Consider the following 26,932-nt stretch of genomic DNA (forward strand, 5'->3'; position numbering starts at 1 on the left):
AGTGTCACCGTGTGTCAGAGAGACTTACTCAGAGGGATGAGTGTAGATTGAAGTTGTAAGGGGTGAGATAGAAGGTGCGTGTGTGAGTGTGTGTGTGTGTGTGCTTGTAAGTTAGAGCGGCGGCGAGAGAGGAGGGAGGGAGGGAGGGAGGGGGTTGGAGAGATCAAGCGAGCTGGGGAGAGAGAGAGAAAGAGAGAGAGTGCACTCGCGGGGGGGAGAGAGAGAGAGAGAGAGCAAAGAGGCGTTTAGAGAGTGAGAAGGAGGAGAGAGGCAGGAATAGGATGAAGGAAGGGGAGGCTGAGCGGTAGAGAGGAAGAAGAAGAGGCTCGCGGGCTCAAAACTGGATATTTCTACGTGCCATGCATGCTCGCTGGTCCAATGAGTAAACTCTCTGCTACGCGAAGGCACCCGGCGAGGTATGTGACCACACCGCTTCCTCCTGTGTGTGTGTGTGTGTGTGTGTGTGTGTGTGTGTGTGTGTGTAGATGAGAGGGAGTGCAGGTGTGTTGCCAACTTTGAATGAAGGGATAAACACACTGAGCTGTGTGTGTGTTTAAATGCTCTGAGGAAACAGGTTCAGGAGTGTCTGTGATCGGGTCATCTTAAGAGCGAGCCGGGTTAATTACAGACGGCAAAAACATATCTGTGTGTGTGTGTGTGTGTGTGTGCGTGAATGAGCGTATACCCTCATGTAAATCGGCACCTGTGAGTGGGAGTGTTTGTGCGTGTGTGGAAGGGCATAACAGAGAGTGTGTGAACGAGAGGGAGAGTGTGACAGATCCACAGCCGAGGAGTGTGTGTGAGGAGGACGAAGACAGGCAGAGAGAGAGAGAGAGAGAGAGAGAGAGGGGTGGAGGTTCATCACTCAGCATGACGGCAGATCAGGACTTTCAGAATTAGAGCAGTGGGTTTAAATAGCCCTGGTCCAGAGATAGCCAGGGGCCCTGGAGGAGCCCCCACACACTGGGGGGAACAGATATGAGATTGGTGAGGGTGGGGTTCGTCCAGCAGTCGAGGGTGTGTGTGGGTGTGTGTGTGTGTGTGTGGCGGGAGGCTGTGGATTCGGAAAGAGGTGGGAAATGAGGGAGGAGGAGGAGGAGGATGAGAGAGAAAATAGGAGGTGCCGATGTTGGGGGCGGGTCAAAAGAGAGGATGCGCCAGGTGTGCATCGGGCATCTGGAACGGACCGTGACTTCTCATCCCAGAGACTTCTCGCCGCAACTTTTTACGCCACACGGCCTCAAGGCGACATGTGTGCGTACCCTCTGCGGGGGGGGGGGGCGCCGCCGCCGCGTCTGAGGTTTCCGTTACCACGACCCCCTCCTCGTTTTCTCGCCATTCTCGCAAAAAAAACAGGAGAGACACAACGGCGACACGATTGCGATTTCCGCGTGTCTATTTCTGCCACAGCACGCCGCATGTCCTTCTGCTGCAGTGATATGCTGCACGTACAGGAACACCTCCTCGCAGGGTTCAAAGAGTCCCCCCAAAAGCCAGAAGATGACATTCGTCCCCGCCGACTTCATTCACTCGTCACAATCACAGAGGGCGGTCTGCGGCGGGGCGAGTGTGTGGCGAGGTGGTCGAGTTTTAATATGCGAGTCATAGTAACTCACTTAGATGAACCTGGAGCTTTTGTTTTATGACCCTGGTATTGTACCAGAGAGGTGTCCTCATGAATGGTGATGATTAAGAGAAACTGAATGTGTTTCTTTTTTTTTTTTACATCTCGTGGGAAAACAGTCCAACTGGTCTCTGTGGGCTGAATGGGAACAACAGCACGTCCTCCCATCCCGTGTTTCTTATACTGTCACCCTGAAGAGCAGAACGGGCTCGTGGGAGAAGGTTGAGTGGCCGCTGGCCCTTTAAGAGGTCTATTTTTACAGGGGCACACTCATGCATGGAGCGAGGAGGCAGCGGCACACACGGAGACTCTCCGCCTCACTTCTGTGACTCCACACAACGCATCCTGTAGGACCAGAACCTCGTGATGATGTCACCCCAAATGTACATCTCACTGGGTTTTTCTTTTCTTTTTTTCTTGCTTTGCAGTGACAGTATTATATCACGGTATATTTTTTAAATGACTCTTTTTGGTAATGTGAGGAAACATCTGTGGAAACAGATGTGTTTATCGGGTATAAATTAGAAGAAGAAAAAACGAGGCTACGTCCTACATGTGCTTTTGGAGTAGCGCGGTCCCGTTATATAAATGTATGATTCATTCAGATTTAAAAGCTAAAGTTGTTTTGATTTGTGAGTGTATCGTTGATAGGATTTTTTGTTTTCTTTTAATCTCTTTTCAACACAGCCAAAATGGAAATATTACATTAAAAAATCTATGAAGAAACCAAAACCAACATAATAAAAAATATATATGAAAAGCGGTAGAGGCCGTGACACGGCACAGATGTACACAGACAGCATGACCTGCGAGGGAGGGACTAGTTTATGACAAGTATGGAGCGTACCGGTTTCGGCAATGCGTGACACGGAACCGGTATGCTCCATACTCCCGATGGAGATTCTTAAAAGTTCTTCAGCCCATAGAGGAGCATATAAATACAATGTCAACATTTTTACATATTTTTAACACACTCCAAAATGGAAATATGACATTTAAAAAATCTATGAGCAAACTGAAACCAACATAACATTTAACGTATTTCATCGACAGATTTGCCGCGTATCGTCTATTTTTTTGTCAGCAAAAAAAAAACAGGGATCCAAAAATGAAAACCAGGAAGACTCTCTCATTAGATTCATAAACCGTTTCTGTGGCCCTTGACGTTTCTTTTTTCTTTTCTTTTTCTTTAGAAAAAAAAAGTTGTAGGAATTAGCAATAACTTACGATTTCTAAAACTCACTACTGGTTTCTGTTTGACTGTATTACCCTCCGACACCATTTTCACTTTTGTGTATACTTGAACTATGAATACTGTAATGTGCTTTTTGACAATTGAAGCAGTGAGATTTGTTTTGTTTGGGGGGGGGAATGAAAAATGACAAGTGCAATGTATAACTGCAGAGTACACAGTTACACATTGCACTTGTCATTTTTCATTTTCTCCCTGCTTTTGTACTCTGCTTTTGAGAATAAACACAATAAAAAAATGTTTTTAAAGCAGTAGAGGCCGTGACACGGCACATATGTACACAGACAGCATAACCTGCGAGGGAGGATCTAGTTTATTACAAGTATGGAGCATACCGGTTTTTATGTGTTATAAAAGTTCTTCAGCCCATAGAGGTGCATGTTTAAAGGAATAAATACAATTTCAGCATGTTCTCAAACACGGAAGAAAAAACCCACTAAATCTGAAAGTTACAAGCCGGAGGAGAGTCATCCCCTTTAAGTCTAAAAGTGATAATGAGTGGGAGCTCGCAATAAAGACACACTTGTGCACACTACGCACAAATGTGCCAACATTCCCACATACTTGTTTTGATATGCAGAAAGCTATGAAAGAAATCTGAAAACATTCATGCCCGCCCCACCTTACAAACACATAATACACTTAGTTTACGTACGCCCACACACTCCTTCCAGACACTGAAAGAACAACAAAAAAAGAGCACATTGCAGAACATTTTCACACAAACACACATCCTTGCACTTAGAGGTGCGCATAGTGCTGGACACACCCACGTGGAAAAAATATATAAGTTATACATCCTCAATATCTGGACCTAAAATAATCTCCTTCTTATGCAATCTGCATGTTATATAATGCATGGCCTGTCATTATCACAGTGCTCCTTTACACCCTGCTGTGCCTCGCTCTACCTACAGCACCACACACACACACACACACACACACACCTTGTGTCGACAGTCATATACTCCGGCACTCTCACCCACGTAGAGTGTGTGCTCTCAAACAGCCAGTTGAGTGAAAGGAAAAGACGGAGAGAGTGTGTGGGGGGGGGGGGGGGGCAGACAGAGAAGGAACACTTAGAGTGTACATTCACACAGACACTACACATTTGCGTGATCACACGGATTCGTGCACAGGTTTTTCAGGGTCGTATGATGTAATGTTTGCTCTGAGAAGATTGTCGTCTTTTCGCCCCTTTGAATCTATTTGAGACCCCCCCCATGTGACCTTTTCATTTATTCATCGTATTCTATATCGCCCTCTTCCTCTTCTCGCTCGCTGGGCCATCGGAGGATGTGTGATGGATGATGCCTCTCGCTGTCACTCGAAGTCGAGTTCGGCGACATTTTCTCGAAACTGCGCCGCCCTAACGAGCTCGTACTGTACTTCATTTAATTAATTTATAAGTGCAGCTAGCGACATGTTTGAATTATTAAGATAAACTGACAAACCAAGCAATATGTAATACAGCTGCTGTGTGTCAACAGAGTTGTATACGTGGCTCCGTATCCACAATTAACTTGGCTTCCCATTTAGGGAACAGTAGAGCAGCTCGGTGGTATCGCCAGAAGTCTATGTTTCATGTGTTAAAGCTGCATTATCTCTTCTGACCACCAGGGGGCGACTCCTCTGGTCGTATAGAAGTCTATGTTTCATGTGTTAAAGCTGCATTCTCTCTACTAACCACCAGGGGGCGACTCCTCTGGTTGTATAGAAGTCTATGTTTCATGTGTTAAAGTTGCATTCTCTCTACTAACCACCAGGGGGCGACTCCTCTGATCGTATAGAAGTCTATGTTTCATGTGTTAAAGCTGCATTCTCTCTACTAACCACCAGGGGGCGACTCCTGATCGTATAGAAGTCTATGTTTCATGTGTTAAAGCTGCATTCTCTCTTCTGACCACCAGGGGGTGACTCCTCTGGTCGTATAGAAGTCTATGTTTCATGTGTTAAAGCTGCATTCTCTCTACTAACCACCAGGGGGCGACTCCTCTGATCGTATAGAAGTCTATGTTTCACGTGTTAAAGCTGCATTCTCTCTACTAACCACCAGGGGGCGACTCCTCTGGTCGTATAGAAGTCTATGTTTCATGTGTTAAAGCTGCATTCTCTCTACTGACCACCAGGGAGCGACTCCTTTGGTTGTATAGAAGTCAATGCTGAATGTTTTAAAGCAGCATTCTCTCTCCTGACCACCAGGGGGTTGTATAGAAGTCTATAATGCATATGTTAAAGCTGCATTCTCTCTCCTGACCACCAGGGGGCCACTCCTCAGGTTGTATAGAAGTCTATGCTTCATGTGTTAAAGCTGCATTCTCTCTCCTGACCACCAGGGAGCGACTCCTTTGGTTGTATAGAAGTCAATCCTGAATGTTTTAAAGCAGCATTCTCTCTCCTGACCACCAGGGGGTTGTAAAGAAGTCTATGATGTATGTGTTAAAGCTGCATTCTCTCTCCTGACCACCAGGGGGCAACTCCTCTACTTCTCTCTTGATGTATGTCCCACGAGAGGGAGGTGCAAGAAAGTGGCATTTCACGGGGATGCATTTACGTTCAGACCCACACACACACGTGTGAAGTACTTTGCGGGCACGCAATGTAAACGTGCGATCCGTCAGTTAACAAACGTTGTCCTTCGCTATTTGTATTTGCTCACGGATTGTTTTTCTTCGGCCCCGACCCGCTCGCACTTGTGTGCGATGGAGCGGTATCTTCTCCTCCTCCTCCTACACTTCATCTTCAATAGGGGTCAACGACCTTTAAACGCCCCCACAGTATATATATATATATATATATATACGGAATATGTTTTCTTTTCAAACCAGGCCTGCCCAGCGGATCGGGAAATCTGCTCCCTGCGTACAGACAAAACGCAACAAATGGCCCGGTATCGGTTTTGGTATCACTGTACAGAAAGTGTATCATATGAGACATCCTGTGGCCTATAGCATCAATAGTGTCCTGGGAGACGGTCCGGAAGTTGCGTATTACCTTCCCTGCCCTTGCTTCTCGAGTACATTTTTTATTTTTTTAATCCTCTGCGACAAAAAAAATCAGTCAGCAAAAACATATTTTTCTAATTTAATTAGACTTTTTTTATTATCATTATTATTATTAAATATCTGCGTCTCCCTATTTTAATTTCCGAAAAAAGAAAAAAAAACGAGCATTAAACCCACTCAATCCTATTTAAATAGAATTTGCAGCAACCGTCCAGCACCAACAGCACAAGCCGTGTGTTGAGTGTGTTTGTTTGCGTGTGTGCGTGTGTGTGTGTGTGTGTGTGTTTGTTTGTGTGTGTCGGATCTGATGTGGGAGTGCGCAGCGATAATGGGCGAGTGTATAGCGATGTTGCCTTGAATACAGTTAATCCAGACGGCATCTTTGAAGCCGGTCTAGACGGTCTCTCTCAAAGTGAATGGCGGCCCTTGAGCCCCCCGCGCTCCTCTCGGGCTGGAGGCGGCGTGCAGAACTCGCTGACATTTTGCTGCTAAACAAGAGAAACAAACAGAGCAACGCACAGTTCCACTGTCAGTCGCCATGGGGACCGAGCCAAAAACAACCACATCTTTTTTGGAATGAAAAGTAATCCGGCCCCTTCTTCCACGCACACACACACACACACACACACACACACACACACACAAACAAACACTTTGTTCTCTCTCTTTTTCAAACTGTTTCTACACCCCATCAGACTTTGTCTCGCTCTCTCCGAGTCTCTCTCTCTTTCTCTCTCTCTCTCTCTCTAGCGTGTTGAGAAAGTAGGAAAAACTCATTTAGACGAAAACTCGTGAGAGCTGCGAGGATGGAAGCGTGACGGCGTCGGCGCACTGTGACATCACTGCTCGCCGACTGTTGCGTAAGAATGGCTGAGGCCTAACTTCACGGTGGCACGCTGGAAGACGTTTGTGTCAGGTTTGTTTGTTTTTTTAACTTTGTGATCCATACAGATTCATCTCTCTCTCTCTCTCTGCGGTTGAAGATGCTGCAAATGCAGCAGAGAGACAGTGAGTGGGAAAAGTGCAAAAATGAAACTCCCATCAGCAGACACTTAAATGTCAATGAATGACATCATGCGCCCGCCTGAGTCAATCACACCCACGAGGTTTGCATAATACCTGTTGGCTGTAGACACTGCAGCAGTCAGAGGAAGAGCGCTTTTCTTTTTTTGCTCCTGCTGACTGGCTGACCTGCATGTAATTAGTCGAGTCATATTTTTAACTGATATTGCGTAAAAGCCGGCTTAAGGAGCCGTAGCTGCCCTATTTATACCCAAAGGGCTGATGGTCTGTACCACTACACAGGGGAGGGGGCGGGGATTTCCTCCCAGAACTATACTAAGCCTTCCTTAGGCCGCACCAGTTGGGATTCACGTGGGATTAACCCAGTAACACATTACGGCCGTCGTCCTCTCGTCCCGCATCAGTCAGCTGGCTCCTTGCAATGTTTTGTTTTTTACGGGCGGTGAACGCATGTTTAAGGGGGTGGGGGGGGGCGCACACTTTGTCCTCCATCAGAACCCCCCCCCCCCCCCCCCCGGGCAAAGGGGTGTTCGTCTTTTCATGACTGAGCAGATTTTCCAGAAAAGGAGTCACTCCTAAATGGGGTCTTTGAGTTGCAGAGTTGCTGGCTCATCCAGTCGAAGGAGGAGCCGCCCCCCCCCCCCCCCCCCACACACACACACACACCGAGGGCCGACCTCGCCCTTCGCCCAATAAGCCATCGCCCCGTATCACCCTGTCCCTTTCATCAGCTTAGCCCTGCTCCTTGTGGAGTAAGCCACCACACACGGCCTAGTAGTACTCCCCTCCTCCCCTCCCCACGCCGACTCTCTCTCTCTCTCTCTCTCTGTCTCTCTCTCTCTCTGTCTGCGTCCTCTACCCACCGCCCCCCATCCCCCTCCCCTCTTTTCAGATCTGTTACATTCAGCAACAAATTTCTGCTGCATCAGACGTCCATCATAGATCCTCCGCTGGGCCTGAAACGTGAGCAGACACCCCATACCGGGCCATACGCACCAGAGGAAGGGGATGCAAAATGCGGTTTTTAAATGCAAAGAAAGGAGACGTGTTCAATACCGATCTGCGGAGGGGAGGATGTCACGGCCGACCTGTTGGAGACAACGTTGACCCCTTTGGTTACTCGACACGTCCACCGCCTTCGGTTTGCTGGGTGACTCGTCTGACCTCTCCTGTCTAGACCTGACCCTGTGTGTGTGTGTGTGTGTGTGTGTGTGTGTGTGTGTGTGTGTGTGTGTGTGTGTGTGTGTCAGTGGTGCACATAAAGGATTGACAGCACAGTGTGACTCCACTGTATTTGCTGGTGTTTTTTTGGCTGTGTTGATCTGTGTGTGTGTGTGTGTGTGTGTTGAATATGCTCCAGATCAAAGTGTGCATGCGTAAGTAGAACACAACAGTCATTTATATATCTCTATATCCATATCTCTATATCGTAGTAAACAATCTTTGATGAACACGGTGCTCTATTTTCTCCTCTTTCACTCTGACTGGACTATTTCGTCGAAATCTATTTCAAATGCTGGCATGATTTATGTTGAATTATTTTATTTGCTTTATGACACTGTATTATTTCCTATTTAATTACCGTTATATATTTTAATATATAAAGTATGATTATCATGAGTTTTAATATGTTGGTTCATTATATATATATCATGTGATGGACACTTTATTTTGAAAATCCCACTCCGTCACCTGAGTTATTGGTTTAATATACTCAGAGAAGAAATATTTGAGCGGCAACTTTATTTTTAGATGCTGTCAGCATTCAAATCAGCGAAGGTTTTTTAAATCTTTAAAATAAATTACAGTGAACATCAATTAGTTTGTAAACCAACTTTTAAGAAACCGTTAATTATTGGCCTTTTTGTTCCTTTATTTATTGCATGAACAGATTCTTTTCATTTAAATATATTTAAGATTTATAGACTAACAATACATATTGTGGTAACTTTTGTTGAGACATAATTCAAATTAAATTGCCATTTGGCATAACTTAACCCTGAACTATTAGAAACCCCAAAACACTCCAAAACAAACTCCCCAAAAATTAAAAAATCTCTCTACCCTTCTAATTTTGTAATAAACTTGTAATAAACCCACACGGAGACAGCAAATGCCAGAGCAGACGGCGCCGTGTGCCCACACAACCTCCGTGCACATCATTTCATTCTCTCCAAATGAAAGGAATCTCCTAAATGTCAGAGGAGACGTGCTCCTCGTCCCCTTCCACGTGTCGAACCCGATGAGCTTTATTGTTTCTCTCTCCGCTCTATCGAGGTTGAGAAGTTCGACGAGGTCGACCTCCATATCCAGAACGCTGTTGGATCCGAGTCTGCCCGAGTAAACATCGCTCCTCACAATCCGGCACCGGTAATCGCTTCATTAAATCCTATTTATCCCCCTTTTTTTTTAAATGGCATTTTTCTGCACCGATATTTAACGCGAGCATGTCTGAACTGAGGTTTTGGCCTCGTTCCTCTACCAGCGGGGGGGGGGGTAATAGACGTCAACCTTTCGCCCGTTTACCATTTTGTCGGTTTCTATACCGAAAGGATTTTTGATTTCTTGCCGTCGAATGAGCTCCAGCCCTGACACGAGCCATACCGACACACTTCACCTGCCCCTGAATCACGGAGGCAAATCATTCAGAGCCCTCCCGCTGCGCTCCTGTGTGTGCGTGTGTGTGCGTGTGTGTGTGTGTGTGCGTGTGTGTTTGTGAATATGAAGTGAAATCTAATGTATTCATAAAAAAAAGCTCTTTTAACAACAGGGTTGTCACAAAAGTGCTTTGGTGAGAACAAAGGACGCAAATTCAGAGGAAAACTACAGATAGACAAAAAAAGGAACGCGTGTGACGTGCGTGTGCATGTGTGCGTGTGCGTATGTGTGAGTGTGTGAGTGTGCGTGTTGATGGACGTGAGGTTTGGTTTTGAGTCAGAGGCAGCCGAAGAGTCTGAGAGAGTGTGTGTGTGTGTGTGTGTGTAGGATGATGAGCCTCCCCGTCTCTCATCAACTGTCTCTCTGCCCCCCCCCCCTCTCTTTTATGTGCCAACACGTCTTCACAAACATAGATGAACGATTACGCGATTGACTGAATTGATTACTGAGCGACTCTTTTTTTGTTGTTTTTGGTGTTCAAGGTTTGAAAAGGTTCATCTAACCCGGTGGAACTTGAGTGGAATGCGTACATTGCCTTTGAAGACGACACAAAGGAGGCTTAGAATCAACATATACCGTCCCTGTATATAATCTCCGTGTGTGCGTGTGTGTGTGTGTGTGTGTGTAGCCCTCACAGTGATTAAAGCAAGTGGGCGGCAGCAGCAACTGGTCTGCCTGTGTGGCTCTGCATAGCAGACATGTTTCTCGCTGCTCGATATTACTCATTTCCTCAGCCCTTTGCACACACACACACACACACACACACACAGACCGAGCGACGGATAGCAGGCTCTCAGTTCTTCCCCTCAGTTCGGTGGGCTCGCTGGTGTTATTTCGTGCACGTGGAGATCAGAGGCGGCGTGCAGCTGGAGGCGGCAGATATCTGAGGGTGTTGTAACTCGCGGCGGCGCCGTCGAGGAGCTCGAGGAGGAGCGGCTTGACCCCTCCGGGGGGAGGAACTGAAATATGAACGACGTCCGACGCCGGGACGTCTGCTCAGCCAGCGCTCAGGTCAGTCTCGCGGTCCCATCGCGACAACCCGGCTTGGAGAGAACTCCATGAACCCGCTCCCACGTCCTCCAGCTGCTCCGGTTCAGCACCTCGAAGCCATCAGTCGATGTTCTGTTTGATGGCAAACAAATGTGAAAACAAATATTCTCTGGTTCGGCTTTCTTTATTCTTTTGTGTGTGTGTGTGTGTGAGGTTGCAGAGTATACGGTGCATTTGACAAATGAGAAAAGGCGGGATGAGGTGGAGCGGCGCAGACGGATATGTCGAAATCGACAATTACTTGAGAGAAAGTTGAGGAATGTGAGCGTCTCACACAGGAAATACAAATGTTAGGAGCATTTAAGATGCATCGCATTTATATTATTTCTACTATGTTGCATGGCAATTCAAAAGGTTTTTTTCTTGGAAGGAGGGCGTAGCATGATTATGCCTGAGCTCTGTCTGAGTTGATATATTTAAATGTAGCTCCAGCTAAACTCCAGTGTAGGAGTTCATTCTGCAAACTCCTCCACATGCACAATTGTCTTCTTTGTTTTCTTCACTTTTCTTTTTTTTTTGGACAAGTTTATATGAGGTCTTTTCTTTCTCACAAGGGCTGTTGGGGGAAAAAATTGACGAGGGGTGTCGGCGCCGAAACTAGATTGTTGTCGTCAGAAATCTGGATTCTAGACAAAAAAACTAGATTCTGACCTTTTGATTCCTCTCTGGCACTTGAATGAAAAAACATATATTTTAAGATCTCAATTAAATGTGTTTTAAGCATCGTTACAGATTCTTCCTTTTTTAATTGGCTGAATTTAATTTGAATATGATTATCACGTTTTTTTTCTCCTTTTTATATAACCGAGCGGGTACTGATGTTATCCTTTTTATTATATAAAACATTTAATAGATTAATAAAATCATCATAATACTGATTATTCTGGGATTAAAGGATGGAGAGAGAGAGAGAAAGAAAAAAAGATGATGTGTGGGTATGTGAGGTGATGATTTCCAATTATTCAAATGCATTTCATCTCAAGCGTAGCAATAATTCATGAACCGCGGAGGTCAAGGGTCATCTCCAGCCCGCGTGAGGCCGTGTTGTCTTTCGGCTGAAGAAATACCAGCTAATTTGAATTTGACGCGGTTTAACATCATAAACATTCCCCGAGTTCGACTCCATCATGTGAGCAAGTGTCTGGGACAATTAATCCCCCCCCCACCCACACCCCCCTCTCTCGCCACCCAGTTTGCAGTTTTCCACTCAGATGCACAAACAGCTTGCTTCACTCCGACACTTATTCTGTTTTTGGACCGAGTCACTTGATGAGCAACAGTTTAATCTGCCTCTCCATGGAGTATCCCCATCTAACCTCTCTCTGGGCTGTGTGTGTGTGTGTGTGTGCGTGCGTGCGCGTGTGGGTATGTGGACGCAGTTGCCATGGTGACAGTGTGGCGGATGGTGAGACGGCAGGGAGTTGGTATAGGCTGTTGAGACAGACTTGCAGGGTGAGTGCGGGGCTGAGTGGCAGCACGGAGCGGTGGTGTTGTGGCGGGAGCGGCGGAGGAGGAGGAGGAGGAGGAGGGAGCAGCTGGGCTACCGGAGCTCATTTAAAACGTTTGTCGGAGAATAAGTCGAGCTCCCCCGCACTTCTCGCTGAATGAAACAAGACTGCGAAATCTCTGACACATTCGAGGACTCGAACACAAACACAAAACACACACACACACACACACACATGCACACACACACACACGCACACACACACATGGGGACCCAAACAAATAAACACATTCACACATTTCTCACGGGAAAACAACAAAAAGAAAAATGGAAAAAGAAACACGGCACACACAGAGACAATCACACACATTTCCACCCCCTTCTCACACACACACACACACACAACCTGCTGTGACACATAATTAATATGCAAAGACACATATCCTGTATCCACAAACAACTGGTGGTAATATCAACAGTGGCTCTGTCAGCTTTCGGGTGGGCGGTGACCAGCTTTGCCGTTCACTGGGGGAGTAAGTACAGCCGCCCGAGGGGAGTAGTTGTGTGTGTGTGTGTGTCTGCTGCGGTGGGGGGGGGGGGGGGGGCTGGTAGTAGTATACGCTTGTATGGAATACAGAGAACACCCGGGGGTGTCGTGGGGGTGGTTCATGAAAAAAAATCCTATCTACATATTCCAATCATCCCCCTGAGAGTCAGCGATGAAAACTCTCCTGCTGTGAGCGCTCTGTGAGTGTGTGTGTGTGTGTGTGTGTGTGTGACTCTGAACTTCATTGGCTGCAGAATGTATTTTTACTCCACATGTGGGAGTAATGTGTTTGAATGAAACGAGTAAAATGGGTAGTTTGAGTCCCGCCGCGGTGCACAGGAGGAAATGACTAATTAGCGGCAGCCGTCAGAATGCCTCTCTGACCTTTTCCACGTCGTTCATACATTCGAGAGTCGCCGGCTGATTTCTCGCCATCCGTCTGACGCAGACGGATGTTTGATTGCACGTCTTAACGACGCCGCTGGGTGCCGGCACCTTTTCCCGCGTTCACGCTAAATCTCTCCTTCTTCTGTCCCCGCCCCCCCCCCCCCCCCCCCCCCCGGTTTACCTCCCGGTCCTCCAGGTGAGCGGCGCTTCAGCGAGACGGACTCAACGGTGATGCTGCCGAGCGGCCGTCCCCTCTGTCTGCGGCCCGCGTTCTCCCGTGAGGCCCATGTGACCTAGCCTGGGCCCCCCGGGGGTGCCCGCTGCGTGATCCACCCATGAATCCCAGCCACGACCGCGGCAAAGAGTGCCTCCCTCCCAAGAAGAGGGAGTCTCGGCAAGGATCGGCGGAGCGCCGCGTCCCTCTGGACGAGTTCAAACCCCCGGTGCCGCTCCGGAGTCGGTCCTGCGGAGGAGGAGGAGGAGAAGGAGGAGGAGGGGACGGAGGCAGGGAGGCCGGTGAACGGGCTCTGCTTCACCCAAACCCCCATCTCCTCCATACTCCTCCACCCCTTCCGGCTCCAGGCCTCCCCCTGCCCCTGCCATGGCACGTCAGCTATTCTCCCTCCGTCTCCCTCCCCCTTTTCCCGGGGCAGGTCGCCGAGCGGAGGGTCTCCGGGTCTCCCGCCGCCTGGAGAGACGATCCCCTCCCCTCGCCCCTGCCCCACCACTCCAGGTGGCTCCGAGGGGAAGGGCCCCTCTCCTTGCCACCTTCCTCCTCCTGCGCCCCGTCCTCCTCCTTCAAGACTCCCTTCCCGGCCGATTCCCGAGAGATATGGTCCTACATTAACAGCGGCCGGCGGGACAACAGCTCCTCCCTCTTCTCCCCGTCGTACTTGTTCGGCCACCACTCCCTCTACGCTCAAGATCCGAGCTTTGCCGAAGCACACAGACACAGATACCTGGGCAAGAGGCCCAACGGCCTGGAGGGGCCCGGCAGCAGGACTGCCTCCGCCTCCAGGCCCCTGCTCACAGGAGAATATGGGAACGACAGGACCAGGCTGGACATCGGTCCACACAGCTCCCACACCAACGGTGGGCGGAGGCAGCAGGACGATCTAATATCCCGCGTCCACGCCGGAGGGCCATTTTTGCCAGACTCTCAAGCTCAGGAAGGCCCCGAGCCACATTCCTCACTGCAGGACAGACATTTGCATGGGATAGTTAAGGCCAGTCCCCATCCTCTGGGACCGGTCCCCAGGGCAGGCCGAGGGGGACTGTTGGACCCCCTCGGCGTCACACCAGCCGAAGCCCAGATCTACTACACCTTGGGATCGGTGTGCCAACCGTGCCCTCAGGTCCAGGCCTACCCGCTCTACAGCCCCTCAGGAACCGCTCTGTACAACCTGCACAGGGAGCCCGGACCCAGGCAGCACACTCTGAGGAACTTGCCGCACTCCCCCCTGGGTCTAGCCAACAGCCACGACAGGTCGCAAAGAGACCGGGACCGAGACCACGAGAGAGACAGAGAGAAACTCAGGGGGAAAGACAAAGAGAAGCCCCCGCAACAGGACAAAGACCCAGTGAGGGACGGCGAGCGCGAGAGACGACGGGAGAGAGACGGAGACGGAGGGAGGGAGCCGTCGCCGCCTCGTCTTCACGCCTCGCCGCCGGGCCTTCAGCCGCCTCCCCCCGAGCTCCTACCTCACTTCAGCAAGGGTTCTCTGATCGAGTTGGCCAGCGGTCGGTTGAAGCGGGTGGAGGAGCTGCGGACCGAGGACTTCCTGAGGAGCGCCGACACCTCCCCGGAGTTCCACCTCAGCACCTGCACCGTGCTGCTGATTTCCCCCGGCGGCGCGCAAGGCTTCAGCCACCTGCAGGTCCACCTCAAGGACCGCAACACTCAGGTCAGCTTTCTCTCTCTCGATATGCGCTCCAGCTTGCAGCTCGAGTGGCAGACATCTGCATTCGAGCATATGTCAGATGTAATTTAATGACTAAGTGCATGAGTGTGTGAATGGAAATGGGTCACACTTCAGGCCCGCTGTAGATGTTCTCAGGTGGAAGCGTCCGTTTGAATTCCTTTACACATGCTATTACACACCGAAGTCAAGGTTGTGGCGACGATGAGGGGAAAGCATGAGAGACCCCCCCCCCTCGGTTGAGTGTGTAACTGTGTTGTGGTTTTGTGCAGGAGCTCCTGAAGGTCTTGGTGGAGTACCCGTTCTTCGTGCAGGACCGAGGCTGGTCTTCTTGCTGCCCCCAGAGAACCACGCAGCTGTACGGCCTGCAATGCCGCCAGCTCATGGAGGGGGACGTCTGCCTGGCTCTCACCCCCGCCCCCACCCCCACCCCCGCCCAAACCCACCGGACACAAACGCGCGTCGGCCCCAGGGCCCAACGCACGCAACTCCTCCCCTCGCGGGCTGCGGGAGAGACCGGCAACTCGCACAGGGAGGAGATGCCGCCTCCTCCTCCTCCGCCCCCTCTTCCTCACCACCCACCTCCTGCCGCGCCGGCCCCTCCTCCTCTTCCTCCTCCTCCTCCTCCTCCTCCGCGTGCTCCGGCCGTCAAGCCTCCCGCCCCGGAGGAGCGGCCGCGTCCACGCAAACGGCGCTGGTCTGCCCCGGATACCCTCCCCTCAACTGGAACTGATGACAGCCTCCGGGATTTACCTCACGGCTGCAAGCTAATGAAGTGGCAGTAGAAATCTTTTGCAAATGCATACGTGTACATGCATATTTACACACACACACACACACACACACACACACACACACACCCTCCTTGTCTCTGATGCACCCACCAAGACAAACAATGGAGAGACCTCAAGGTAGGGTTGCAGGGAAGGATTTTTTTTTTAAACAATAGAAAAACGCAATTTACGGGTGTCCGCAAAATATGATTCTAGTCTGGCCCTAGTTGTATCCTCCTTTCCTTTCCTTCCTTCTCCTTTCCTTCCCTCAACCTTACTCAGAACAGCCCTGCGAGGAGCAGCCGCTGAAGGACCTCCGGACGGCTCCTCACAGACACACTGAAGACGTTTAGTGAGACAATCAAGCACCTGTCTGTGGTCACTCTGGGTTTTTTGTAACGTCGTCCCGCCCACTGACTGACGGTGTTTTCTGCAGGGTATCGAATTTCAATCAGTGTTATGAAAGTAAACGCTGTTGAAGAAGTGCAGATATATATGAACAAAAGTCAACTATATATATATATTACATTACAGATGTTATCTACAGTAAATATGCTAAACAGATCTAATGCAATCTCTCTGTCGATTCTTTCGCAAATGCATTTCTTTCTCTTTTTTTTATTGGATTTTTCTCTTGCTTCTGAGCCCAAGGTGAATGTATGAGCAACTCGTCGCCTTTTAAACAAGCGGATCGTTGGTCAAGGCATTACCCTCCAATGTGTTCTTAACATTATCTCGGAGAAAAGTGAGAACACTAATGAAAACTGAGCCGCGGCGCCTCGACACTTGCGGCGTTTTCTCCATTAAAAACTGAATGATGGAAAGAGTGGAAAAAAAAGAAGAAAAAGTGCAGCACGGCTGAGGAGTGATGGTGCTAATGACACGTTGGAACATGATGCTTTGTGAATACTCTTGACTTGACCCCCCCCCCCCCCCCTCGTGTACCGCACGCTTCTGTTCCCATATCGTTTATTTTTACGTACTGTATTTGTTTTGAAGGTGGGAAAAATGATGAAAGTATTTTAAACTCAGATACGGGTATCTCCTCTGATTCAGCACACAATCTCACTTTAGTTCTATGTGTTTATTTTGTTGTATTTTATTTTCAAAAAGACATGTACCTTTTACCTGTTGATTTTTTTTCTTTCTTTTTTTTAAAATGTTATAGCTAAAAAAAAATTATATTTTTAAAAAATTGTGAATCTGTTGATGTTCGCTAGAATTAAAAAGGAAAAAAAGCTTTATAGATTTAATTAGAGGTGTGAATTTCTCCTCGGGCATGTGTTGTAATGTACTATACTCCTCAAATATCATCCAATACAGGAGCTCCCAACAGCTTTATTATGACGTTTAGATATTAAAAACATATTTTAATATTCTAACTCACTATATACTCAAAAATAAAACTAATCAACTATACCCAACCACTTACTGTATACTTCTACTTTAAAAGTATACAGTGAGTTGGAAGATTAATGTGACCAGTCAGATTCATATATGACTCACAAAATATTTTTTTTAAATAGGATGCATTACTATTAATTTAAATAACTAATTATATTGGAAATGAACGCTCCCCCCTTAAACAGAAGTTGTCCCCTTTCACTCTTATTAGTTCATAGTTTTACTCCATTAAAAACAACCATTTCCGGTTGGAGAAAAGGTGAAAGGTGAATCCCCATATCACTTAATACGACCCCGGAGAGCCACACCCAAATCTGGAATTACAAATCGTCCTTCACGTCACTTAAACAGTGCTCTGTAAGAAAAGTAGAGCACTACTTTAAGCGGCGGAGGTATTTTGCAGGGCGGTAAAATTTGCGTTTTGTTATCAATTTCCAGTTGAGGAAATATAATCGTACACGGGAAGAAAGAACACAAGTAGCAGTTTACTCACGGCCACGCCGGTGAAATCCACTCGGGTCCGATGCTCCAGTTTACCCACCAGCCGTGTGAAGTATCCTGCAGCAGAGGGGAACTACGTTGTCAAGGTGCGGCGCAGGTGACACACTGAAAAACAGAAGAAGAAAAAAAACGGGGAAAAAACCTGCCAGTCCACTTGTAAAACCAGTCCATCAGAAACGTCTAGAAAGCTTCATATCTGCATCAAATTACCAAATATAAAAGGTTAAATAAATAGAAAGCAACCCGCAGAGTGCAGACGACTTCACAAACTCCCCGGTCGACGATGAGGAAGATGTCAAATTAAGCAGGTTTTTCATTTATTTCTCATGGTCTCCTGTCCATCAAGCACTTCTTCAATTAAATAAGAACACGAGGGAATGGACGCGAGGTTCACTGCGTTCTGTTTGGTATTATTAATTGAACCATTTTTTTTAAAGAAACCAGCCCAAAGTCAAAAGTATAGCCGATTAGGAAGGAACACTGTCCAGAAGCCAAGAGCCCACAAGCCCCGCCCCGCCCCCCACCTGAGCCCAGAAGCCCCGCCCCCCTGCTGCTAAACCAGATCGCTGTTGGCTTTGTTTATTATTCTAAGTTTATTCATTTTGAACGGCGTCCAAATTGCACCAAATCCGTCGAGGCCCGCCCTCGTGGGGGGGTCCCCGGCGACACACCACGAGGACCACCCTGCACACACACACACACACACACACACACGTTTTGGCCTGCACGCATACACAGACGAGACGTTTTCAGCATGTTTTATTGTTTTTTGGGAGTTATTTGCTTCCACAACAGATGATTGCCATTCTCGTTGCACGGTGGACGGAGGAAAAGCAATATGAGGGACAAGTAAATCCCATCATGCATTGCAATCAGGTCTAGGATGCGTTGCAGTCTTTCATGCCGATGGCACGGGGGAAGGGAGAAAGGCGTCAGTAATCCACTCGTGCATTGTTCCCCGTCCTCGCTACATCTTCTCTCCGCCTGTGTCGGTGGTGAGAACCGGCCGCTTCTCCTCGAGCCTCTGCAGCAGCTCCACCGCGAACAAGGGCACCACCTGGACACACGATCAAGCGTGATGACGAGGACCTCTGCTGGCGATTAAAGGCATTACAGTCACACGCACAGGGACAGAAAAACAGTGTGAAAAGGTCGGGATGCACCGGTACCGATACTTTGGGTATCCGCCGATACGAAGAACCGATCCGATACCAGAATTAAATGAATAAACTGGGATCACACTTTAAGTACGTGGAGTCATATGTATCTCAGATCAGCATCGGTGCGTCTCCAATTTAAAGAGTTTCGACACGCGGTGGAAATTCACATCGTGAATTTTTGTGAGTCCAAGGGAGTGAAGTCCATCAACCGTCAGACACATCACAACCCGAGAGCAGTTAGAATTCAGATGCAGGCATGAGCGAGCATGAAGGGAGGATATTAGGTTCATTATGTTCAAACACTGTCTGAATTTCATCAATTTGACTTCAGAATTTTGGAAATAGTTTGATGTGATGAGACAGAATTTCTTACAATTAGTCTACAGATTATTTCGAAGAAATGAAACTGAAAAAAATATTATTAATTTAACCAAAATCTGCACATATGGGTTTGAACCAAAATCTGCACATATGGGTTCGGGGTAAATAGAGGGGCGCCCCTCTGCAGATTTTGGTTAAATTAATAATATTTTTTAATATGGCGGGATACCTTTGCCATGATGAGCTTCCTGGTTTGAGGCACGTTGGGGTCCGGGTACTCCTCTCCGAAGCAGAGCTCAATCTCGTACGAAGGCGTCGGCGCCGTCCCCTGTAAACATCTCTGGAGCTCTGTACACAAACATTTCATATTGGAATATTCTGATTCCATCACCAGACATATTCCCTCTCTGCGTGGAGCAATAATGTGAGCAATAAAAGCTTCCCGAACAATAACCGGCCTCTCTTTGAAACCGATTTTTTTTTCTTTTCTTCGTCGCCTCACCGCTGAGAAACGTGGGCGCGTCGAGCAGTTTGACGGTCTTGTCTCGCTCCAGCTTGTTGGGCCGGTCGGCGTGCCGGGCCCCGGGGCCGCTCCAGTACACCCTGCCCCGGCAGAAGCGCTTGATGAACACCCCGTCCGGCGCCACCCACAGCAGCACGCCCCTCTCCAGGTGGCGCAGGAGGCGGTTCATCGCTTCGGCCATCCACGGCGGCAGGGACGCCGCGGGGGCGGAGCCCGGCGGCGGGAAGGAGAACCGCTGGGCGGAGCAGGGCCCGTAGATCCGCTCGCTCCCCAGGGGGACGCGGCCCTGCAGGATGAAGCACCCCTCGGGGCTCCGGGTGGTCGCCTTCATCACCCTCTGGCCCCGGTACAGCAAGACCACCTGCATACGGAAGTCTGCAAACAGCACACAAATAAAAGGTCGACTTCAAGGTCACGCAGAGCGAAGGCCGGCGGCATGTCGAGTTTTATTTTCTGAAGCTCACCTGATATCGTCAGAGTCGGGCTGAGGAAGAGGAGAGGAGCGCGGCTCTGATCCCGACTCGTGTTCCCCGTGAGCTCACAGTACATGTGCTCCCTCATCAGGACCTCTGAAGCAGAAGAGAGGCGTTGATGGAGCTATGTATTTTGTTGCTGTTGTTGTTGTTGTTGTTGTTGTTGTTGTGTATTGTATTCAGTCAATCATTGTAATACAATACAATATTATTCTATATAATATACAAAACAGAAAGACTGAAAAGGTATAGGTAGAAGTAAAACGTGGTTATATATTCCTATCCTAAATTATTATTATTATCAAATAAATCAGACTATTAATATAAAATAAAGAAAAAGAATAAAGAAAATAAAAACATGATATACATATATATATATATATATACTGTATATATATATACATCTTCCATATACATGTTTCAATCACACTTATATATATATATATGTAAATATATATATATATATATATACACATATATTTAAATACATCTTCCATAGACATACGTTTCAATCCTACTTATAACACTCAAAAATAGTTTTATAAATAATCATTTTGAAAACCAAAAACGAGTTGACCATTCTTACATCCTCTTTAACATTGTTCCATAATTGGACTCCGACAATAGAAACACGTCTTCTTTTAATCCCCATTTTTAGCTTTTTGTACAGTAAACTTACAAACATCTCTCAACTCATATTTACACTCATGTATTAAAAAACAACCTTTGCACACAGTCTGCAGTGACTTTGCTTTATTTTGCATTTTTGTAACACTTGTGAAATTATAAAGTAAAAAATAAATAAATTTGATATTAATTTGATATTAATTTAGGATAGGAATTTATAAGCATGTTTTGCTTCTACCTTTACCTTTTCAGTCTTTCTGTTTTGTATATTATATAGAATAATATTGTATTGTATTTGATTGATTGAATAAAAATACACAACAACAACCATAAAGGTTGTCTTGGTCGACCCCCACACTTCCACACAATAAGATAGTGTGACATCTGTATTTAGTTTTATTGTCAAGTAATATTGTTTAATCATTGCCTATTTAGGTTATATATTTTGATATGTTAGAGCTCATGTATTATGATAGTTTTAGTTTAGTTTAATACATTGCGATTGTTGTTTAAATATATTTAGTTAGTTAGTAGGTTATATGTTTTTGATATGTGAGAAGAGCTTTTTTCTTATGATAGTTTTAGTTGAATAGTTTGTTTGAATATATTTAGTTTTAGGATTGGTTCACTGATTGGGTATCACTGGGCACCTGTGGTTATAAGTAGGTGTGGGTAGCTTCAGGACCAGCATGCACTGGGGTGGCCCATGTTTTTTACCAGCACACGAGAGGCAGTGTCAACATTTTGTTTGTTCTTTTTGTTTGTTTAGGATATAAATTATAAGAACAATGGATTATGGGCGTTACTTTCTTTTGGCTGCGTCAACTCCTAAACCCCCACGGTGCGTCAGCGGCAACTAGATTTATAGTTTTATTTGATTTATTGGACAAACGGCCACTACAGGCGATGTTCAGTCAGAGCGAAGGCTGGATGGACACGGTCTGTTTCTAGGTCTCACGTGACCACCAAGGCATTTTAAGTGCTCTGGAGTTTTCTTCTCAAGAGCACCTTAATCCTCCTGTTACCTTCGGGTCAATTTGACCCCATTCAATGTTTAACCCTCCTGTTACCTTTATATTTACTGACATATTTTACCCTTGGGGTCAATTTGACCCCAGCAATTAAAACCTCCAGAAAATTATTAGAATTAATATTGTTTTCCAAGTTTAAGTGTGAGGTACTTTATGTTTGTTTGTTGACTACCTAAATAGCCCTTTAAATATATAAAAAAGTTGATATTTCTGATATGTTTGACTCAGTGAAAAACAGCCTGGGGTCAAATTGACCCCAAAGAACACCGACATTAAACATTGAATGGGGTCAAATTGACCCTAAGGTAACAGGAGGGTTAAACAAACTCCGTGGAGTCCGGGAGGTGCTCCGTCCCAAACCCTTTTTAAGCAGGGGATCATTGATGGAGGAGCGTGACTTTATCTGGGGGACAAGATGCGTGTCGGACTCGAACCCGCGGACGCTCTGAAATCCATCCGACCGGCATGGTGACCCTTTGAGGACTCGATGGTTTGGGGTTTCTTGATTCTTTGCTTCTTATTCTCTATATACATTCATCAGGATGTGTGTGTGTGTGTGTGTGTGTGTACACACTAACCAGGCAGCGGCTTTACTTCTTCTTTACTTCTGTGAAAAGATTCCTTTTGGCAACTGAGCTGCAAACGCACACACACAAAAAACACAGCATGGAGTTCGTAAAAGTGATCTTGGCTTTTCTTTTTTTACAAGATTAGACTTAGTGCAGGGGTGTCCAACTCATTTCCCCCGTGGGCCACATCAGCATCATGGCTGCCCTCTTAAAGCAACACTATGTAACTTTTCACTTTTGGCGCCCCCTTCAGGTTTTTAGGTATTTAGGTATCGATTTCAGTGTCGTAAATACCCAGTGACGATAGATGCAGCCTCGCATACACTTGTATTGAGTTGGGATCATGTGTTGTCCTGTATTATAATTAGAATTATTATTATTTGTACGTGTCACGGGTTATAAAAGGTGACGAGGGGGAGGTGACGCGAGGGTTTTTTTGTTTGGAGCGTGCTGACAGGCGGCGGACTCAGAACGGCAGCAACCGGCGACTTTCTATTTTGGATTCATACCAACGGGCGGGATCACTAATAGAAGACTGCGCAGGAACACTGTGAACTGGCCCAGCACCTACCGGACTAGGGTGAAGTAGCGCGGGGATTGAACGCGGCGCCTCGCCACGTCTCTGCCTGGTCGATCAGCTGTTTGCCGGCTTTTTTTGGGGGGGGGGGGGTGTGCGCGCATGCAGTCATTTCCTTTTGTTTTGGGGGACTGCAAATGTGGAGTACGTGTGATCGAATACAATATTGTTGACGACACCAAAAGCTACATAAAAGCTACCCTTATACTGTAGCTGCGAGCGTGGAGTGGCACTATATGACATTGCGTAATCACTGCCAGAAAGCAGGTCGAGTACATCCGCCGGATATACCGGGCGGCTCCAGAATCTTACATAGCGGAGTTATTTCCCCACAGACCCCCGATGGCAATAGCGGAGACGCAAATCGTCATATTAAAAGTCATTGTAGCGGCACAATTTTTTTCAAGCTGTTATTTTAAGGTCCAAAAGTTACATAGTGTTGCTTTAAAGGGCCGGTTGTATAAACTCCAGCCGAACATGTTGTTAAATAACTCTCTTTACATTTGATTATTGTTTATTTGAGTGTAGAAATATTGTACATAAGAACATTTCTCTCATATTATGACATAAATCCATTTAATTTGAAACCTTCAAAATAAAAGCACAGGATATTTTTCTCAAATTTCTAAGAAAAGGCGATCATGTGTCTTTGAAGCCGCCAGGGGGCCACATAAAATGACGTGGCGGGCCGCATTTGGCCCGCGGGCCTTGTGTTTGACACCTGTGACTTAGTGGTCAATCTTGATTTTCCTGCCACATCCCAAGTCTGAAGTCCTTTTCCCGATGTTGACGGATTGACCATCTAAACCTAATTATCCTTCCTGATTTCCACCTATTTCTAATCACTGATAATAATAAAAAAGACACAGAAATAATGAGCCTTATTTCTAAGAAACTGGAAGCCGTGTTTCTTATGTTACATCACTGTCGATGTTCAAGTATTCAGCAAGTTTGACGTCAGAGCATATTTTCCGGCTTTATGTTTTGAACTCACCTGCTGGACCGGAAAAGCAGGGTTCCTTGGAGACCCCAGAGTCTGGGTCACATGGTCCCCTTTTGTCAGGGGAGACTCTGAGGAGAGCAACAAGTGAGACCACAGATGAAAGCAAATAAAATAAACCCAAAAGATGGCATTTAATAGATAAAATAAGGCGTGTTTGTCTTCTTTTTTGTTACCTGCTGGCCTGTTGTGCTGGATAAGGTAGACTTTATATGGCTCAGCGATGTCCAGCTGGTTGCGTTCAGGGACCTCCTGGAAGTCTGTGCTCTTGTTGAGTGCACAGCGGAGGCGGGTCTTCCACATGGTGGGGTCGGCCCGATCCCTCCCCTCCTTGTGCTTGCCCTTGTATACGGCCCAGGCCTGAAATATCGACATAGTAGACAGAAAATATGATTTGTGGTTACACGCATATATTTCAACAAGTGCACACAATTTTGTTGCAGCAAATTGATTATTGAGTCATTTTCTTTATAGGGAATACATCCCAGAAATATATATTGCTCTGTTATTAGTTTTTTTTAAGTAAATCTCCATTCAGAGCAGCGTGGAAGCAGCTAACTGAATGTGCACTGTAATCAAATATAACATTTTAAATTAATCTAAATGAGTTTAGGGAACGATATGTTGTAAATGTATAGTCATTTTTACTTGATATAACTTTAAATAACGCTATTAAGTTCTGAAATAGATGTGATTCGGATGACCTCAAATGTGAGATATCATTTACTTTACTTGTATAAGATATAAAAGTGTATTCTACAGCACGGAATACCTTTAAGTGAATTAAACCAGCAGAATCATAAGTTATTTGACCACATTTGTCTTCATTATTTTATTCCTATGACTCATTATTACTAATTTTAAAGCTTCCGTAAACAGAAAAGTGCCAGTAAGTTTTCTTTTGACAGTGTTTCTTCCAACATGATTCTTGGACCATGTTTTCAAACGATTACGCAACACAGCCTTGGAAAAAAAACAGCATTGCAAGAAAGAGGTAACTCCCTTAAAAATAAAAAATATAAAAGACACTTTTCGTATAATAAGAACTTATTGTGAAATTTGATGTTCTCCAATTTTCAAGCCAACTGACTTCTCCAGTCAACCCACACAGTTCAACTGTAGCCTTTTGGAAAAAGAGCGAAATAATACATAATAACATGAATAATAATAAATAGATGCATCCATAAAACGAGTATGGATGGATGGCGAATACATTTTTGGTGGGGCACCGATTAAAAATAGTATAGCATTAAAAAAATTACTTGAAAAATAATAACTAAAGAAATAAAAGCACAAACAATTATTTATTTTTACGTTTTTAAGTTTAAGAAAAAATTAGAACATCTTAACAAGCCAACAGGCCAGAGTGTATACTTATTTATGTGCTATTATCCTAAACACCTGTTTCCAAAGTAAGTAGCTCAACTGGTATGATTTTTTTTATTTTATTTTTATTTTGTATCAGTCAATTTATGGACTTAAATAAATTAATATATTCATTCTTAATTATTATTATAATTTGTTATTTTGTTTTGCTTTTGTTATTTTTATTTATTTATCCTGTTTTCTTCTTTATAATTGTAATCTGATTGAAACATACACAAATACAAATTAATTGATAACTGTATATCATATTGTGCATTATCAATAAAGTATATATATATATATATATATATTTAAAAATAATAATAATAAAATAAATAAAAATAACTGCACCAAAAAAAAAGTTTAGTTTTATCCAACTGGGTACATTATCTTTCTCATAAAACATCAAATAAAAAACAAGCCTCACAAGTTGTATGTGACCCATAACCTGCCCGTTGTCCGACCTTAAAGAGAGCCGCGTCCTCGGTCTGCTTGTAGTCCTTCTTGGCGGCGTGCTTCCACGGGATCCGGAACATGCTCCGGCTGTCATCCTCCCAGCACAGACCCTCGTAGCCCCCGCTCTCTATCTGAGCCACCAGCCACTCTTTCATGTGCATTTTAGCTTCCATCCTAGTACATAAATCCAAAATCCCCCAAAAAAGGGTGCACGTGCAAAGTGTTTGTGAGAAGAAAAAAATACAAAAATCTATAGGCTATTCTATTCTGATGCTCAGCGGGGGATCGTCACAATTCCTGCAGAGTATAATAACGTAAAGCAGTTTAACACAAACTAAATATATAAATATAAGCCCACGACCCTCAGGCTACTGCGCATGGAGTCGGAACGAAAAGTGAAACGCGCGCGTGGAAGCGAAAGCGAAAGCGCGTGCATTATACTTTCAGTTTCCTTCTGCGAACTGGGTGGCCGCGAAAGTGTGTGCGTGTCTGTGTGTGTGTGTGTGTGTGTGTGTGCGCGTGTGTGTGCGTGTGTGTGAGGGAGACGCACAGGGTCGCGGAAGCACCGTAGTAACTAGTTATGTGTTTAAATCATTCATAACCAGGCTGCAGATGTTTGTCCCATAGAGGCTTGTGTTACTTCCCCAGAAGCAGGGATGGATTAACCAACGGGCCTACCGGGCCCAGGCCCAGGGGCCCATGAGCTCAGGGGGCCCCTGGGCCTGAGCCTCCGCGCGTGACGTCGCTGTGATTAACATTGTATTGATATGAATATGATGATATGACACGATGCGCCGTAGCCGGTATATGCTGGGCTTAAGTCCTTCATGTCAGTAACAGGGCCCCAATAGTCCTACTGAGGGATGGATTACCGAACGAGCCTACCGGCACCAGGGGCCCGTGAGCTCAGGGGGCCCATGAGCTCAGGGGGCCCATGAGCTCAGGGGCCCCGTGAGTTCAGGGGGCCCGTGAGTTCAGGGGGCCCGTGAGCTCAGGGGGCCCATGAGCTCGGGCCCGTGAGCTCAGGGGGCCCATGAGCTCAGGGGCCCGTGAGCCTGAGCCTCCTCGCGTGACGTCGCTGTGATTAACATTGTATTGATATGAATATGATGATATGACACGATGCGCCGTAGCCGGTATATGCGAGGCTTAAGTCATTCATGTCAGTAACAGGGCCCCAATAGTCCTACTGAGGGATGGATTTCCGAACGAGCCTACCGGCACCAGGGGCCCATGAGCT

At 46.4% G+C, this 26,932-nt stretch overlaps 2 protein-coding genes across 2 annotated transcripts; one reads left to right on the top strand and one right to left on the bottom strand.

Moving 5' to 3' along the window:
- Window positions 1-286: 286 nt before the first annotated feature.
- On the top strand, window positions 287-16,938 carry zmp:0000000926 (ataxin-1-like). The gene is made up of 3 exons (XM_056424147.1): window positions 287-416; window positions 13,190-14,897; window positions 15,185-16,938. Exons 2-3 carry the CDS (start codon window positions 13,329-13,331, stop codon window positions 15,695-15,697), a joined length of 2,082 nt encoding a protein of 693 aa, XP_056280122.1. The 5' UTR covers window positions 287-416; window positions 13,190-13,328; the 3' UTR covers window positions 15,698-16,938.
- A 1,393-nt stretch (window positions 16,939-18,331) lies between these two features.
- irf10 (interferon regulatory factor 10) lies at window positions 18,332-26,044 on the bottom strand. The gene is made up of 8 exons (XM_056423274.1): window positions 25,701-26,044; window positions 24,048-24,231; window positions 23,866-23,942; window positions 22,304-22,361; window positions 20,059-20,163; window positions 19,574-19,969; window positions 19,301-19,419; window positions 18,332-18,647 (listed from the first exon to the last, which is right to left on the bottom strand). Exons 1-8 carry the CDS (start codon window positions 25,863-25,865, stop codon window positions 18,558-18,560), a joined length of 1,194 nt encoding a protein of 397 aa, XP_056279249.1. The 5' UTR covers window positions 25,866-26,044; the 3' UTR covers window positions 18,332-18,557.
- Window positions 26,045-26,932: the final 888 nt, after the last annotated feature.

The sequence above is a fragment of the Pseudoliparis swirei genome, chromosome 9, assembly GCF_029220125.1.
Source record: "Pseudoliparis swirei isolate HS2019 ecotype Mariana Trench chromosome 9, NWPU_hadal_v1, whole genome shotgun sequence".
Taxonomy (NCBI): Eukaryota; Metazoa; Chordata; class Actinopteri; order Perciformes; family Liparidae; genus Pseudoliparis; species Pseudoliparis swirei.